Consider the following 14843-nt stretch of genomic DNA (forward strand, 5'->3'; position numbering starts at 1 on the left):
TTGCTTTATTTTTAATTAAATCGGCAGCTTTAGCACACATTTATTGTAAACAATTTTTAAGTACATGTCACAAATTTAACATATTATATACTCGTATATATTTATATAAAGAACTAACTGTGTTTGCTTAATTTGTCGCGTGTCAAGTACCTACCTACAATTAAATGCAAATTTTGATTTTATCTTTCAATTAAACTTATTAACATTCAAATTTACATTGATGGTTATAGTTCCATTAAAATTCATTTGAATTTTCTTAACATTTCGAGTAACTAGAGACATGACAGTTCTTAGGAATTATTTAAGTAGGTAGGTAAAGTATTTACCGACTAATGAAATGAAATGCATTTTTTATAACTTGGGCTACACAAATACCAAGTTTCCTCACTTGTTGGTAAATTTTATAATAAGGTAAATGAACATGATGAGAGTGAATGCATAAATAAAATTATAATTTAAATACTCAATATAATTTCTCCGAAACAGTATGTTAAAATTTACAGGAACCTTTTCTTTGAACCCAATAAATCTTTTAAGAACTTTAAAACCTGCTATTAAAGTAGAAATTATTAGATTAAGACAATGATCAAAATTGTTTTGTTAATATACCTTCTCATATTATCGATTTATTATACGGGGCGAGTATGTTAAAAGTATTGTTTACTATACAGAGTGTATCAGAAATACGTGTGTTAATTTTAACACGTAATAAAACTCATCAAATACACCAATTTTTCTGTATAACATTTTGCAAAATTCTTATTTATGATTTCCACAGTTTTCCTCCTTTCTTTTGTGCAAACGAGCCGAACAGTGTTTAATAATTAGTGTGTATTCATAGCAACAATTTGCATTGTTGTTTTAAATTGTTTAAATTGTCCGTTTCTATCACAACGAAAATAGTTCGGCTCTTTAATTTTTGTACCCAAAATTTTAAGTAAATTTGCGACTTTTTTACCTAAAAAATTACAAATTACAACAAAAATGTTCTTTTTGTTGAGCTCTGTTACCTGTTAAAATTAAGACACGTATTTCTGATACATCCTGTATTTCACAAACAGATCAAATAAAATTTAAAGTTATTAAAAAGTCAAAATAAAACAAAAGTCTCAAAAATTTACAAAAATACAATTTCTTTTAGCTAAATATAAAAGTAATAAAACTGGCTACAACACAATTACAAGTCAATAAATTATTGTTGTACACAGGCTGGTGAACCAAAGTTATTTTTTTTAATGGAACACTTTATATATTTTTGCATTATTAGATTTTACTCAAAAAAATAATGTAACTTTACATAAACTAACTCTTTTCGTTTCGGAATTATTCAACTTTTCGTTATAAAAAAAACAATATTTGAAAAATCACTACGATGTCGCCTATGAATATTTTCCAGCAAATTTGCAACAGAAAAATTTAAAATACTTTGTAGTTTTAGCAATAGTCAACTTTTTTTCAAAAGAAACACCATGTATTTTTTTACACGTATCGATAGCATTGTTTATAAGCTTTTTAACGACATGCGGTTTCTATAGCAAATTTGAAATATTTTTTAAAGTGTTCAAAAATTTTTTTCATTTTTTATTTATTTTATTATTAATTATTGATGAGCAAAATTAATTTATGTATCAAGTAATAATTAGATTAGTAATGAAATTATTAGTACATATCAAAATACAAATTACCATTTGACTTCAGATTCTAGGATAAAAAATTTTCTTGTAATAAAATCATTTTTTTGAAGAATTTCGAAAGATATTAAAAATTTGTTATGCAAACCTCACACCGTTATCAAAAATGCTTATATATTTTTTGATATGTAGTAATGTGACTAATTACATTAGTAATCTAATTATTACTTGATACATAAATGAATTTTGCTCATCAAGAATTAATAATAAAATAACTAAAAAAAGAAAAATATTTGAACAAAAAGAAATGGTTAAAATTTGCTATACAAACCGCATAGCATTAGAAAGTTTATTAAGATTAAGTATCGATACGTGTAGAGAAACACATGGTGTTCTATTTGAAAAAAATAAGTTATTGAACTTTTTGCGTTTTCTGTACATTATCTGCGTGTTTCAAGTAAAAGTCGACAACTGCTAAAACTACAAGGTATTCTGAGTTTTTCTTTTGCAAATTTTTCAAAAATTGGTTTCTTTTATAACGGAACGTTGAATAATTTCGAAACGAAAAAAGATAGAACTATAATAGTTTATATAAAGTTACATTATCCAATTATGTAAAAATATATAAGGTGTTGCATTTAAAAAAATGTAACTTTGGTTCACCAACTTGTATGCTTACAACACTCTGTGTACAGGGTGCTGCATTTTGGATGTCCGAAACTGGGATCTCCAAAGTTAAGAGAAATTAAAAACGAGTGACACATTGTCAGGTCCGTTTATTGAGAAAATAATTTTGGCCAAAACCGCATCTCGCTATCGTCTTTTGTTTTCGACTTATATTAAAAAGTTGACATTTTAACGAAACCTTAAAAAAATTATCTATCTTATTATAAAAGATACACATTTAAAATAAAAACATTATACAGGCACTTTTTTCAAAGAATCTAATAATGTTATCAGCGATTTTTTTCAACTATTCCTTTAACTGTAATAAGATAATAACATAAAGTTGTATTTTTTTAATAGGAATCATAGTTTCAATCGGAATTCCGAAGTGTTGTCACATTTTATAAATGAGTCGTGATTGGCTAGGGCAGTACATTCACAGCAAAAGTTTTTGGGTTGTACGATTGAACCATATATTCTATTGGACTAACTTTTTGCTCCGATGGTAAGGCACCAACTATTTTAATGGAACTGTCACAAAATTGAAAATGGAACAAAATTTTTGGTGTTTTTTACAAAAGACTTTTTACAAAAACGCATTGTTCTTAATCTGTATTAGCATGTAAGATTCAATCATATCATGTGATATATCGTTGTCATCAGGAACAAAAGGACAAACCCAGGTTAAGTGATGTAACTCCGACATCAAGAACTCCTTGGGAAAGACAATGACAGATTTAAATTTCTTTTAAAAAAGTACCTGAAGAATGTCTTACTTAAAAATGTCTAGTTCTTTTGGTTATCGCTTAAAAAAATTCAAATTTTGGTTTTATTTCTAAGACTGAAAATGACATCAAATTATCTTTCAGAAAGTTATTTACCATAAAAATAAGCAACTTTGCCCTAATTTAACCAACCTCGTATCTCTTATAACAATTGAGTTGGAAAATCTCCACAAACAGACACCTTGCATATAATTTATTTAAAAACAAAAACACATCGATAACAATAAACATTCAACTAATAAACTAAACTAAATTCAACTTTTAGCGAAAAGAAATTTCATATCAGGTTTCCATTTCAATAAAGTTCCATTCTTAAAAGTTAATTACAAGTATAAGCTGTTTCAAAACTATAAAAACGCCAATGTCGCATAATTTTTTTAAATAAGATCACTGATAAAATTGTAAAATTAGTTCTCACAGAGAAAGTATAAATTACATTAGCTATTATTTTTTTAAAATGCATAAATAATTTATAATTATAATTTTGAGAGAGAATGCGACGTTGTCGTTTTTATAGTTTTGAAACAGCTAATACATATTTATTTGTGATTTATTTGTTACCAGTACTTTTACGAGTATTCTTTTCAAATATTTATTAAGTAAATAACTTTAACCATAAATTCATTTTTGCCGTGCTTTAATCTTGAATAGGTAGCTTTTAAGAACTAAATATTAGACATTTTCGGCAGTGCTTTAAAACTGACTCATCCTCTACGAAAATCGGCATCCGTCAATTAACTATGTAGATTTCGTTTTTCACCAAAAAGTAATTACTTACCAAAACCTAACAATAAAAAACCTTGATGTATCGTTAATGGACGCCTCCACAAAAATATCTTTGGAAAAAATCAAAAAAGGAAGAACATCATTAGCCCAGTAATAGGAACGTCAGATCAGCTCAGATTTCTGCAAACTTTATGATGCTTTGCAGCTCTGACTAGAGATATAATGCAACTAGGGCATTGTTCTTCATAATTACCCAATATACAATAGCTCGATCAGTTATGAGAGATATTGTAATAAGCGGCGGGATGTTACAACAAGGTCAAACATAAACAATATCTGCACTTTTGATAATAAATTTTATTACTTTCTCGGGGTGGCATTTACAAAAAAAATACAAAACCTACACTAATTACTAACACAAATGATAATTTAAAAAATTGCGACACCACATACCAGCTTTTAAAATCTGATAAGTTCACACGTTTGTTCGCTTAATTATTCCGCTTTGTTCGGGTAATTTTGAGGATTTTTACTGTTTTTGTTGTAATTACGGAATGTGTTAATAAATTAACTTAATAGTTATGTGATGATAATTACAAAAACTAAACCTATTTGTGTTTAAAACTCTTGACTAGTGTTTCTGTGTGATCTCTGCTGTGTCGAAATAATCTACGGTGTTTGTCCACAATATTCCCCAATTCTCTCCGAAACACAATCGAACACGTCGTAGGCAATATCGCAAGTCTTTCCATGTTCTGCTGAAAAATGCAATTGTGTAATAATCGAGGTCAAAAACTGGATTTTTTAATTAACCTTCCAAAGATTGCGGTTTTGTGAGGTGTTTCTTCTGGGCTTTGTTGAGACAAACATTGACGGCTTGGAGGGTGGCTATGATATATTCTTTCTGGGTCACTCCTTCGGAATATAACGCCACAAGGCCTTCAACAGTCGGGAAGCCTTTTTCGTTGACCTATTGAGAAACAGTGTTATATAATCGTCAAAAATCAACCACTGTGAAAAGTTATTATTACGTAACTTAATTTTAGCCGAATTACAAAATCACTGATACAAATAAAAGTAAATAATTAGTTTACAGTAGAACCTCGATTAACTGTCTACCACTTGATGTTTTAATTCTCCGTGCGAAATCCGACTTGTGGTAATAATTTGAAACAAAAGCACACAAAAAATAAAATTTTAACTATCTCAAAAAACTTGTTCTGATGGATCTAGAACATTTCAACTGTATATCGGAAAGAGTAAACTGTATGTTAGAAAGCATTAAACGTAATTCAGAATCGTAACTTGTTTTTCAGAAGACGTCAATTGTAATTTATAATTTTCAGTTGCATTTTAGAAAGTATAACTGTAATTTAAATTCGTAATTTGTATTTAAGAAAGCGTTAATTGTAATTTCGATTTTTAATATTTTGAGCGAGAGTTTGAGTTTAAAATTTCAAAATACTACAGAAAAATAAAGCAACGTTTTTGATTATGATTCCGTTTCATTACTTGGCTTACGTGAAAGCTAGTTTATATTGAATAATATTTAACTACTCCAGCATTCCAAATTAGTTTGAAACTGTAGATTTTTTTTGGCTTATTTTAATGGATTTAAATCGTTCTTAATCGAAAAAATATCGAAAATTTTGAAGTCACAAAAACCAATTTTATGACGTGATTTAAAAATTTTAAGATCGTATTTCTCTAACACTGTAAGTATTTTTCAACAAAATTTGAAAAAAAAATTTGCCAAACGAACATAGAATATTTCAAAATTAAATTCAGAAGGCATTATAATTTCGCCTGTTTTAATAAATTATATTTTTTTTCATAGACTATTTACGTTTAAGAAATACTTGCCAAAACAATACAAACAGTTTAAAAGTTTCGTCTAAAATTTAATTACGTTAGTATTTTTGCTACATATTTCGCTGACAAGACAAAACTTATTAAATTAATTAAGATAAGCAGTACTTTGGCTTATTTTGAAGCATTAAAGAACGTTTTTACAAAAAAAATTAACTTTAATCTTTCAATGCACCAAACATAAGTCACAAATACAGACAGATGAAAAATAGAAACGAACATTAGCAAAATCATTTGTTATACGTATTTATATACGTAATTTGTTTTAATTTTTTGCATTTTCAACTTTCTTTCAGTACTTAGGTATTTTATAAATGAGTTTTTGTTATTGGCTTTACTAAAATTAGACGTATTATAAAAAACCTAGTCATATTGAAAACGACGTGTAAACAACACGCATAATTCATATTAATTCAGAGCTAAAACATATATCATTTCAATTATCAATTATATCCGGTTTTGCTTTGCCCATGAAGGATATTCGTGGTTCCACTGTACGATACAGGATGCCTTCCAAAATAGTGCTTATACTTTATTAATAAATTAAGCATTAAAAACTGATTCATATTTTTTTATTTTTTTAACGTTCTATTATGTAATTATTGGCCTCCAAATGCTACCCCAAGAAAAGAAATTAACTTGGTGTTTTTGTTAATAGCCATTTAGTTTAAAAATAATGTGATGTTTGTATTATTGATATGAACTGCATTTTTTTGCGTTTTACTCTTTTACTGGAAAACGGTACATTTTACAAAAAAATTATAAAAGACAAAAAAATTGAATTGAGTAGGCTTTCAAATTTTAATAACACCAAAGGTAAATTAAATTGTGCTACAAAGTTATGAAACAATTTATGTGAAGAAAGCCCTCACAGCCCCTTAACAATGTTCCCCAACATTACAATTTGTACTAAGTGTTAAATGATTATCTGTGACAACGACTGTATACCAAATTTTATAAAAATTGGATAAGTAACTTTAAAAATAAAAAATATAAAATAAATAATTTAAAAAAAAATTGGATCAGTTTTTAATGATTAAAATATCTATCATTTAATCTATGATTAAAATATGTGCACTACCTCCCCAGGTACCCTGTTCCTGTATACAAAAACCAGAGTTTTTCCAAATAAATAACTATTATTAATTTAAGGTTTTATACGACTATGTTTTGTGACAACCTATAAGTTACTTGAAATTAATTAACCTCAGTTTCCATATTACCTAAATAACAATTTTTAACTACCTAATTTATTTCAAAATTTTGTGAAAATAATTAATTGAAATATTTAAGAAATTCAAAATAACCGAAGCATCTCAAAACTTTGATCTACAAAAAATATTTTTATTTTTGTAGGTATATTAATAGCTTTTATAGCGTAACTATGGCATGACCAATTTTTAATTTCTAAAATATTCACTACTCTATTGTATTAAATTGTCTCTTTAAAAATTAATCTTTTTTTATAAACGCCATAAATATTAAACCCCTGACCCGCACAATTTTTTTCAAGTATTCAAGGTTCATTTCAGAAATTAGCAACAATATAAAGTTATGTTTTGTTATAAAACATTTTAAATTTTTGGACGTAGCTTTTTTAAAAACCTAAAACTAAGAATCTTTAAAGAAGAACGTTGAAACTTAAAGCATATAATGTTTCTTAAGCTCTTTGCAATTAAAAATTTAAAAAAATGAACAGGTTTGTTGCAAATTGAATAACTTCAAAATTTTAAATGGACCACCGTATTTTTTATTTTCGCATCTAAAAAACCTTTTAAATAGTTTCTCTAAACACATAAACAGTTAAGTGTCTGATTAAATAATTATACAAAAGATATTTAACTCAAAACATTATTAGCTAGTGGTCTAAAAGTAACGTTTTTAATTAAAAATAACTTTACTGTACTGTCAGGTACCCTTAGGCATTTATTACAGTAAAATACCTAAAATTTTAATATTGAAAGTAAAGAATCTGAAAATCCCCGTATACATTCCTACACAAATGATCTGTGGTGGAGTTACTACAACTTGTTCAAAAATGGTTGTTCATCAAATCTACTATGGACGTCAAATTCAATGTGCTGAATGATTATTGTAGTTTATGAGTACTGTCATCTGTGTCAAATTTTTAATTAGCTTTTTACGCATTATTTTGCATTTTTTGGCAAAGTTTTCAAGCCTTAGATTTGTCTTGGTTTGTATTTTACATTTCCGTGATTTCTATTATGTATTTTATCATTTTTAGATTCGAAGGTTTTTTGCATTATTTTGACAAATCTGACACTTATGACAGTATTCACAATTTAAATTAGCGGCACATCACGAATAAATTATACATTAAGGTTTTTATTTTACTGAACATAGATGTTTCTATGGAACTGTTTGCAACGGATTGACATGGACTTTTAAAAACTGAAGAAAATAATACAATCAATACAGTTACGTGTGTTATGTAATGTTTAGCGAAATAAATTCTTCACTATATAATACAGAAGATCTAAGAACTCTATAACACATTGATTAGATTTTTTTTAATTAAACATAGGACTAATAGTGTTATGTGTCTTATGCTATATTCAGTAAAATAAAGACCTCAGTGTAAACAATATGTTCAAAAATGGCTGTTCATCAAGTCACTTATGAAATTTGAAATTAAACAAATCCCACATTTGAAATGACTGCCGAAAAATGCAAAAAAGTGAGTACCTAAGAAACTAATTCCAAGATTTGACAAAGAAACTACTCATCTGGACGGAGCGGCACATTGAATTTGAATTCCATAGTCAACTTGATGAACAACCATTTTTGAACGCATTATAGGTGATTTGGTGAACAACCATTTCTGAACAGTGTGTACAATTATGGTATGGTAACAAAAATAAATAATGTGTATTGTTGCATAAATTAACTTTTAAAGATAAATATCATTTTAGTTATTAAAGTCCATCCGGAATTAAAATCAATTATGAAATTGTTTCAACGTTGGCAACTCCAGGCTTCGTTCCTGACAATATCGCAGGCTTACAACATAATTTCAAAATTTTTGACATTGACAATTGATTTAAAAAACGAATAAAGCATAACTTCAGCCATTTGAAACTTTATGTTTTTAAATGAACAATTTATATAATCTTTAAAAAGTAAAAACAAAAAATCGGGTGTTCCAGTTAATTTTTTTATGTTATTCAACTTTGAACAAACTGCTTAATTTTTTTACGTTCCTATAATTGCAGTGTGCTAAACTGTTGATAGAAATTTAAGTTTGAACTGTGTCCTTTAAAGTGGTGAAAGTCCTACTTTTCTAGGATTCATAATTTTTGTATAATAATTTAATAAATTAAAAGTGCGTGTTTTAGCCAAAGAAATCAAACTATTTCAAACACTAAGTAGAATCGACCAATACAAGTTTAGATCAAAATCGTCAAAAACTACATCTAGGAAATGCAAAAAATAGAGTATAGCATCCGTACATAAGTTGGTATTGTAGCTCATTTCTTAAACACTCTGTATACTTCAAAATAATTTTACCTGATCCAGGGGGTGAGTATCTACAACATTTGTAAAGAAAAAGATTAATTTAAATGTTTTTTAAAACATTTAAACGCTATAGTTAAATATTTAGAAAAAAATGTTAATTGTAATTAAATTACCACGGTTGGTTAAATACATGAAAAGTAGTTGATCTACAATTTTGACATCTTGTAGTTAAATATTTAACAACACTGGAAATAAAGTTATATAATAGCCAAAAATCAGCCACTGTGAGAAGCTATTATTACGCAAGTAAAATTTTAGCCGAATTACAAAATCCCTGATAAAAGTAATAAATATTCATTTAATTGTATACTCACCGCTTTCATTTTGCGATAGACGCATTGCAGCAAACACTGAAACAAATAAATATTAATCGGGCATTTTTAGCAAATGTGGTAAAAGGCAGTCTTGTCCCAAATTGAAAATTTAGTCCAAAATTATGTAAGTGCCTGATAACCAGTTTAGAAAGTTGGCCACACTGTGCCAATTTTACTTTTAAAATGCAGTTAGCTTTGTCGAAATTACCAATGATCAATGTCACAAAGTGCATGCATGGATGGCCATCGATGACATTGAGGCAAAAATTTCTACAAAATTACTTACACCAGCAATGCGTTTTTCGTCGTCTGAAAATGTGTCACGTTTGGCTCTGCTTTTGGTGTGTTCGTTGATATTGAGCGCCTCCAAAGCCTCTGAAACATTCAAGACACGTGGGCAATTAATTTCGTGTTAATTCGAATGGTAGAAAGTGACTTATCACACTGCCTTGTTTGACCATTAAACTTTCGATCGGAAACACTTTCATGGTGGTTGATAGGGAAATAGAAAACTGGTGGATTTTCTATTTTTTTTTTATTTATCAAAAATTCAGGTCACGATTACAAAAGGGGCAATTACACGAGACATTGTCATTTGGTGCTTAATGCATGTTTGATTAATTATGAGGCAATTGCCGGTTCGTATTGACAACGAATTAAGCACTTTGCAAACAGAAGCCGGCCTTCGCCTCAAATCACAAAAATTACCTACCTATAATTTAAATAAATTTGTTTTGAAAAATTAATACCGAAAACAACATTCTTTGCAAACTCTCGGCGCTTCTGACGTCAAACTATTTAAAGCAGCACTCATGTAACAAATAATTTTATTTACAAATTCTTTTTTTAGAATTTTTCTCTGATTAACCAAGCTTAATAAAAAACAGTGAACCAACAGTTGCATCTTGAGGTTTTGTCTGCTTTTCCCGTTGGCTCTTTTCTCGACGATTTATATTTTTGGCTAATTAACTGTATAATTTTCTTAATTTTTGTAGAAAAAATAGGTATTTATTGTATAAGTAAGAGTCTTACAATGTATTTTATCTCCGCAAAGGTTTAAACGCGAGAACGTTTAAGGGAAAAAATAAGGACAATACAACGTTTTATTCACAGGACAATAAGAACAAAATCAATATTTTGGAAATAATTTATTTAACGTTTGTCGGATTAATTTCTGTTTGATCAATCACAAAACGATTTTAATACTAAACTGGCTGTAAATAAAGTTTTTAAAAGGATCTGCAAAAAATGACCGTCAATTTTTTTTACATTTTTTTGGTCTCCTCAAAATATCTGGTCAGTAGCGTGTTTAGCGAAATTATATTTATTATTATTTAATTTTTAATTGCTAAAATAGTAAACCAATAATTATAACTTCTTAGATTGTTAGTTTTTTCAAAATATTTCGACAATGGCTCTATTTTAGACGAATTTTTTTTGAAAAATAGCGAATAAAAACTTTTTAAGGATTTTTTGCTATCCGCGAAATACTTTGTCATTGGCTACTCTTTAGACAAAATATTTCGTGAGGAATCAATTTTACAGAAAAGAAATCTTATTAAATTTCCAAAAAAGTAAAAAGTCTAGAATTATGTCTTATGGCTTTAGTAAATTTTTTAGTTTTCTCAAAATATTTTGTAATTGGCTTTTCTGAGAAATTATGTTTTGACGTATTCTTTGTCAATTTTTCTGATATTTGCACAAAAAAATATTCCATTGAAAAAACCAGTGAGCCGATAATAACCTCTTAAGGCTTTACTAATTTTTTTGATTTTCTCAAAACTGTACTTTGTCAGTACAATTTTCCAAATTTTTGCATAGAAAAGTTTATCCAAAGGGCCTTTGATTGCAAAAATAATACTCCGATAATTTTTCTATAAAAATTATTTCTTGGTACATCGTCCGTAAATAAAGAAAAAATAAAGCTTATCAAAGAACATTCTATTTTAGGAAAATAGTAGGTAAACTGATAATCACTTTTCAAGGCTTTACTAAAATATTTGGTTTTCTGAAAATATTTTGTCATTGGCTCGATTTTACACGAAGTATTTTTCGGTTGACCATCCGTTAAATGTTTCTGATTTTTGCAAAGAACAAAGCTTCTTAAAAAAACCTTCAATTGCAAAATAATAGTAACCTACAAAAACTTCTTATTTGGTCTTTGATATTTTTTTCAGTTTCTCTCTCAAAATATTTTCCTGTTGGCTCGTTTCTAAAGAAACCATTTTGTGCAGAAAAAAACTTAATCAAAAAAGGCCCCCAAGTACAAAAATAGAACCGATAATAACTTCTTAGGGTTTTAGTAAATATTTGTCATTGGCTTATTTTTTTCACGAATCAAATTTTTCTAATTTTTGTAGATCGCAAAGCTGTTTCAAAGAATCTTTGATTGGCAAAAAAGTAAAATTTTGGAAAAAGTAAACTGACAATCACTTCTTAAAGCTTTAATAATTTTTTTCGTTTCTTCGTAAAAAACATAAAAAACACATGTTTTTTAATGTGGTATTTTTTGCTTGATTTATGAAATAATTGTGCTTAATTGAGCTCAAATCTACTAAAACCGAGCAAGATATGTAACCTACAAATAAAAATTTTAAGATTCTGTGTATTACACATCTCTAAAAAAAACATCTCTAATTCAAAAAAGTGTTTAAACGGTGAAAAACATAAAATATATATCACATTATTTTTGATCTCATAATTTGGTGATATTGTAACTTGGTTTCAGGTAAGTAAATAAATTTTACAAAAAAGTTGCACCTCTAGTTGTGAAACGCCCAATAAAAAAAATTATGTAATTATCGAAAAATTTAGTAATTTTTGATCTGGAACAACAACAAGCAAAAATAACGTTGATTATTTTCGACCCAATCCAAATATTTTTGGTCCTAAAACACAAATAGGTTTTTTGGTCCATTTTGATTAAAATTCGGTTTAATTTAGATATTTTATTGCAATTTTGATTGAAAAATGTACAATGAATACGAAAATACCTAATGTTTTTTTACACTTTTTGGCAACTTCCGGAACTGTTAAATAAAATTTCACCAAAAACCAAAAAAACCAAAAATTAGACTTTGTCTTTGGAGCAATTCTAACTGAAAAATGTATAAAATGTCCTAGGAATACTAAAATAATGTCATATTCAAAATTATTTAGCAATTTTTTAAATAGGTTTAGTAAAATCTTGAAGAGACAACTGATTTTCGACCAAACTTCTGACTTTTGTGCCTACTTTTCGTGATTTTCTGTGAGCTTTTTAATATGTAAAATCAAATTTAATGATTACTTGTTATACCTCAAAAACACTCGGAAATTTTTGAAAGGTAAAAATACCCGTTTTTGAACCAAACCCACGATTTTTTTATATATATAATTTACGATTTTCTATATATTAATTAAGAAACGAAATGTTGTTTTTTTTAAAGAAACTAAATAATTGAAAAAAGCTTTCGACTGTAAAAAAATAATAAATCAACAAAGCTTAATAAAATTTTATTGGTTTTTCAAAATATTTTGGCACTCCCTTTCACGAATAATTTTTTTGGTTAACCATCAGTCAAATTTAACGCAAATGGCCTTCACTGGTAAAAAATAGTAAACCAACAACCACTTCTTAGCATTTTAATAATTTTTTAGTTTTCTCAAAATATTTTGTAACTCGCTGGACTTTGATGAATTACTTTTTAAAGAATTATCTGTAGAATTTTCCTGAATTTTGCAGAAAACAAAGTTTATGCTAAGAATATTTTATCGCAAAAGAATAGTAAAACCGACAATCACTTCATACTTTTTTTGCATTTCTCAAAATATTTTCATTGGTTGGTTCTTACACAATTGTTTTTTCCTGCTTTTTGCAGAAAACATAGCTCATGTAAAGAGTCTTCGATTACAAAAAATAGAAAACCGACAATCACTTCTTAGAGATTTAATAAATTTTACAATTTTCTTCTTAGAGTTTGAATAAAAAAATTAAAACCTAATATAAAATTGTCTTTTGTAACAAATTACCATATGCATAAAGATAACCAGTGAATGTCTATTTTTCATGGACATGCATAATTTTGCCCAGCCTTTAAATTTTTCCCACTCACCGGTTAAAATGGCCAATTTAATTTCATCCTGACACTGGTTGATCACATCTTCGATTTTTTTCGGTGCTGTTGGAGGAATGTCACATTTTTTTTCCTGTAGGATTTTCAATTAATCAAAATTTGTCTTTGTGTTATTACAACTCACCTTTGCATCCTCGGCTTGAACGATGACAATAATTGATAAAACCAAAATGCAAAATTTCGGACACATTTTAAACCCAACCGCACCAAGTTAGCGAAAGAAATAAAATGATTCACCGCGCAACAGAATTTGTAAAAGTTGCTCTTTGTAGTTACCCAACAGCACTGATATTGCAATTTCATATACTAGTATTCAGTTACAAGAGCTTCGAAATCATTCCGGCTTGTTTAAAGGGGGTAACATAGAACCAATAAAAATCGACGCTTGACTTAATGCCAATTTGTGACTTAAAGATGTCTAGTATAAGGCTTAGAAGTGGCCACTTTCACTATTAAATAACGACAAATAGATTGACCTGGATGAAGATGCGGTGTCTGGACGATTTTTTCCAATTTCGATTTTGTTTGACCTTTATTTCACGCATCCGCTGCAATTATTTGTTAATGTTATAAGAGAAATTTTCTTGTTTTTATCTAACAACAATAAGGTTGCTGCAATGTTAGCAAATCGATTGCTTGATCCCATGTGAACAAAAACTTGATCCCATATACCTGGATGTACTAGTTTGCTCATTTTTAATTAAAAAGTAACGATTGTCTTATTATTATTCCGCTCCATTGCGCCCGAAAACGAAATTATCGGCGTTATATAATGTAAAATTTATATTTGCGGCAAATGTTTCCTTTTCCTCGAAATAATAAAGGTATATTTTAATCTAAATCAAGAGCGTATAAGTGGTCGTTTTCTTCTTGTTAAATAATAAAATAATGAAAGTTTATTTTTTATTGCATTATCTTCCTCCATTTCACCATTCCGGTTCAGGATCTGTAAGAAATTTATTTCTTGTTTGTTTTCCTTATACGGTTTGATATATCCTGTGTAAGATTTTATATAAGTGCAAATTATTTCCCAAGGAAGAACATTATAATATAAAATGAGATTATGGCTTTTTTTCTCTAACGATTTTCACAAAATAACACAATCTTATTCATTAAAACTATTAATGTAGTGTAGCAGAGCACGACATAAATATTCCTTTATTTGGCTTTTTTGTAATTATAATGTTTTTGTGCTCGTAA

At 28.0% G+C, this 14843-nt stretch overlaps 1 protein-coding gene across 2 annotated transcripts; it reads right to left on the minus strand.

The window, feature by feature from the left end:
* Window positions 1-4145: 4145 nt before the first annotated feature.
* On the minus strand, window positions 4146-13939 carry Obp73a (Odorant-binding protein 73a). 2 transcript variants are annotated; one of them, XM_008196487.3, is made up of 6 exons: window positions 13768-13939; window positions 13623-13716; window positions 9815-9903; window positions 9529-9564; window positions 4622-4778; window positions 4146-4566 (listed from the first exon to the last, which is right to left on the minus strand). In XM_008196487.3, exons 1-6 carry the CDS (start codon window positions 13831-13833, stop codon window positions 4478-4480), a joined length of 531 nt encoding a protein of 176 aa, XP_008194709.1. In that variant the 5' UTR covers window positions 13834-13939; the 3' UTR covers window positions 4146-4477. The 2 variants fall into 2 exon arrangements, with proteins under 2 accessions (XP_008194709.1, XP_008194712.1); XM_008196490.3 differs by having other exon boundaries at window positions 4146-4563; window positions 13768-13935.
* Window positions 13940-14843: the final 904 nt, after the last annotated feature.

This window comes from Tribolium castaneum, chromosome 5 (genome assembly GCF_031307605.1).
Source record: "Tribolium castaneum strain GA2 chromosome 5, icTriCast1.1, whole genome shotgun sequence".
NCBI lineage: Eukaryota > Metazoa > Arthropoda > Insecta > Coleoptera > Tenebrionidae > Tribolium > Tribolium castaneum.

Bases quoted from the DNA above. Each gene is read 5' to 3' on its own strand.
- Obp73a (XM_008196487.3), bottom strand. From the start codon at position 13,833: ATGTGTCCGAAATTTTGCATTTTGGTTTTATCAATTATTGTCATCGTT. The intron at 4,779-9,528 runs GTGAGTATACAA...GTTTCTCAATAG, and splicing joins TCTATCGCAAAATGAAAGCG to GTCAACGAAAAAGGCTTCCC. The intron at 4,567-4,621 runs GTTAATTAAAAA...TGCATTTTTCAG, and splicing joins AAAACCGCAATCTTTGGAAG to CAGAACATGGAAAGACTTGC.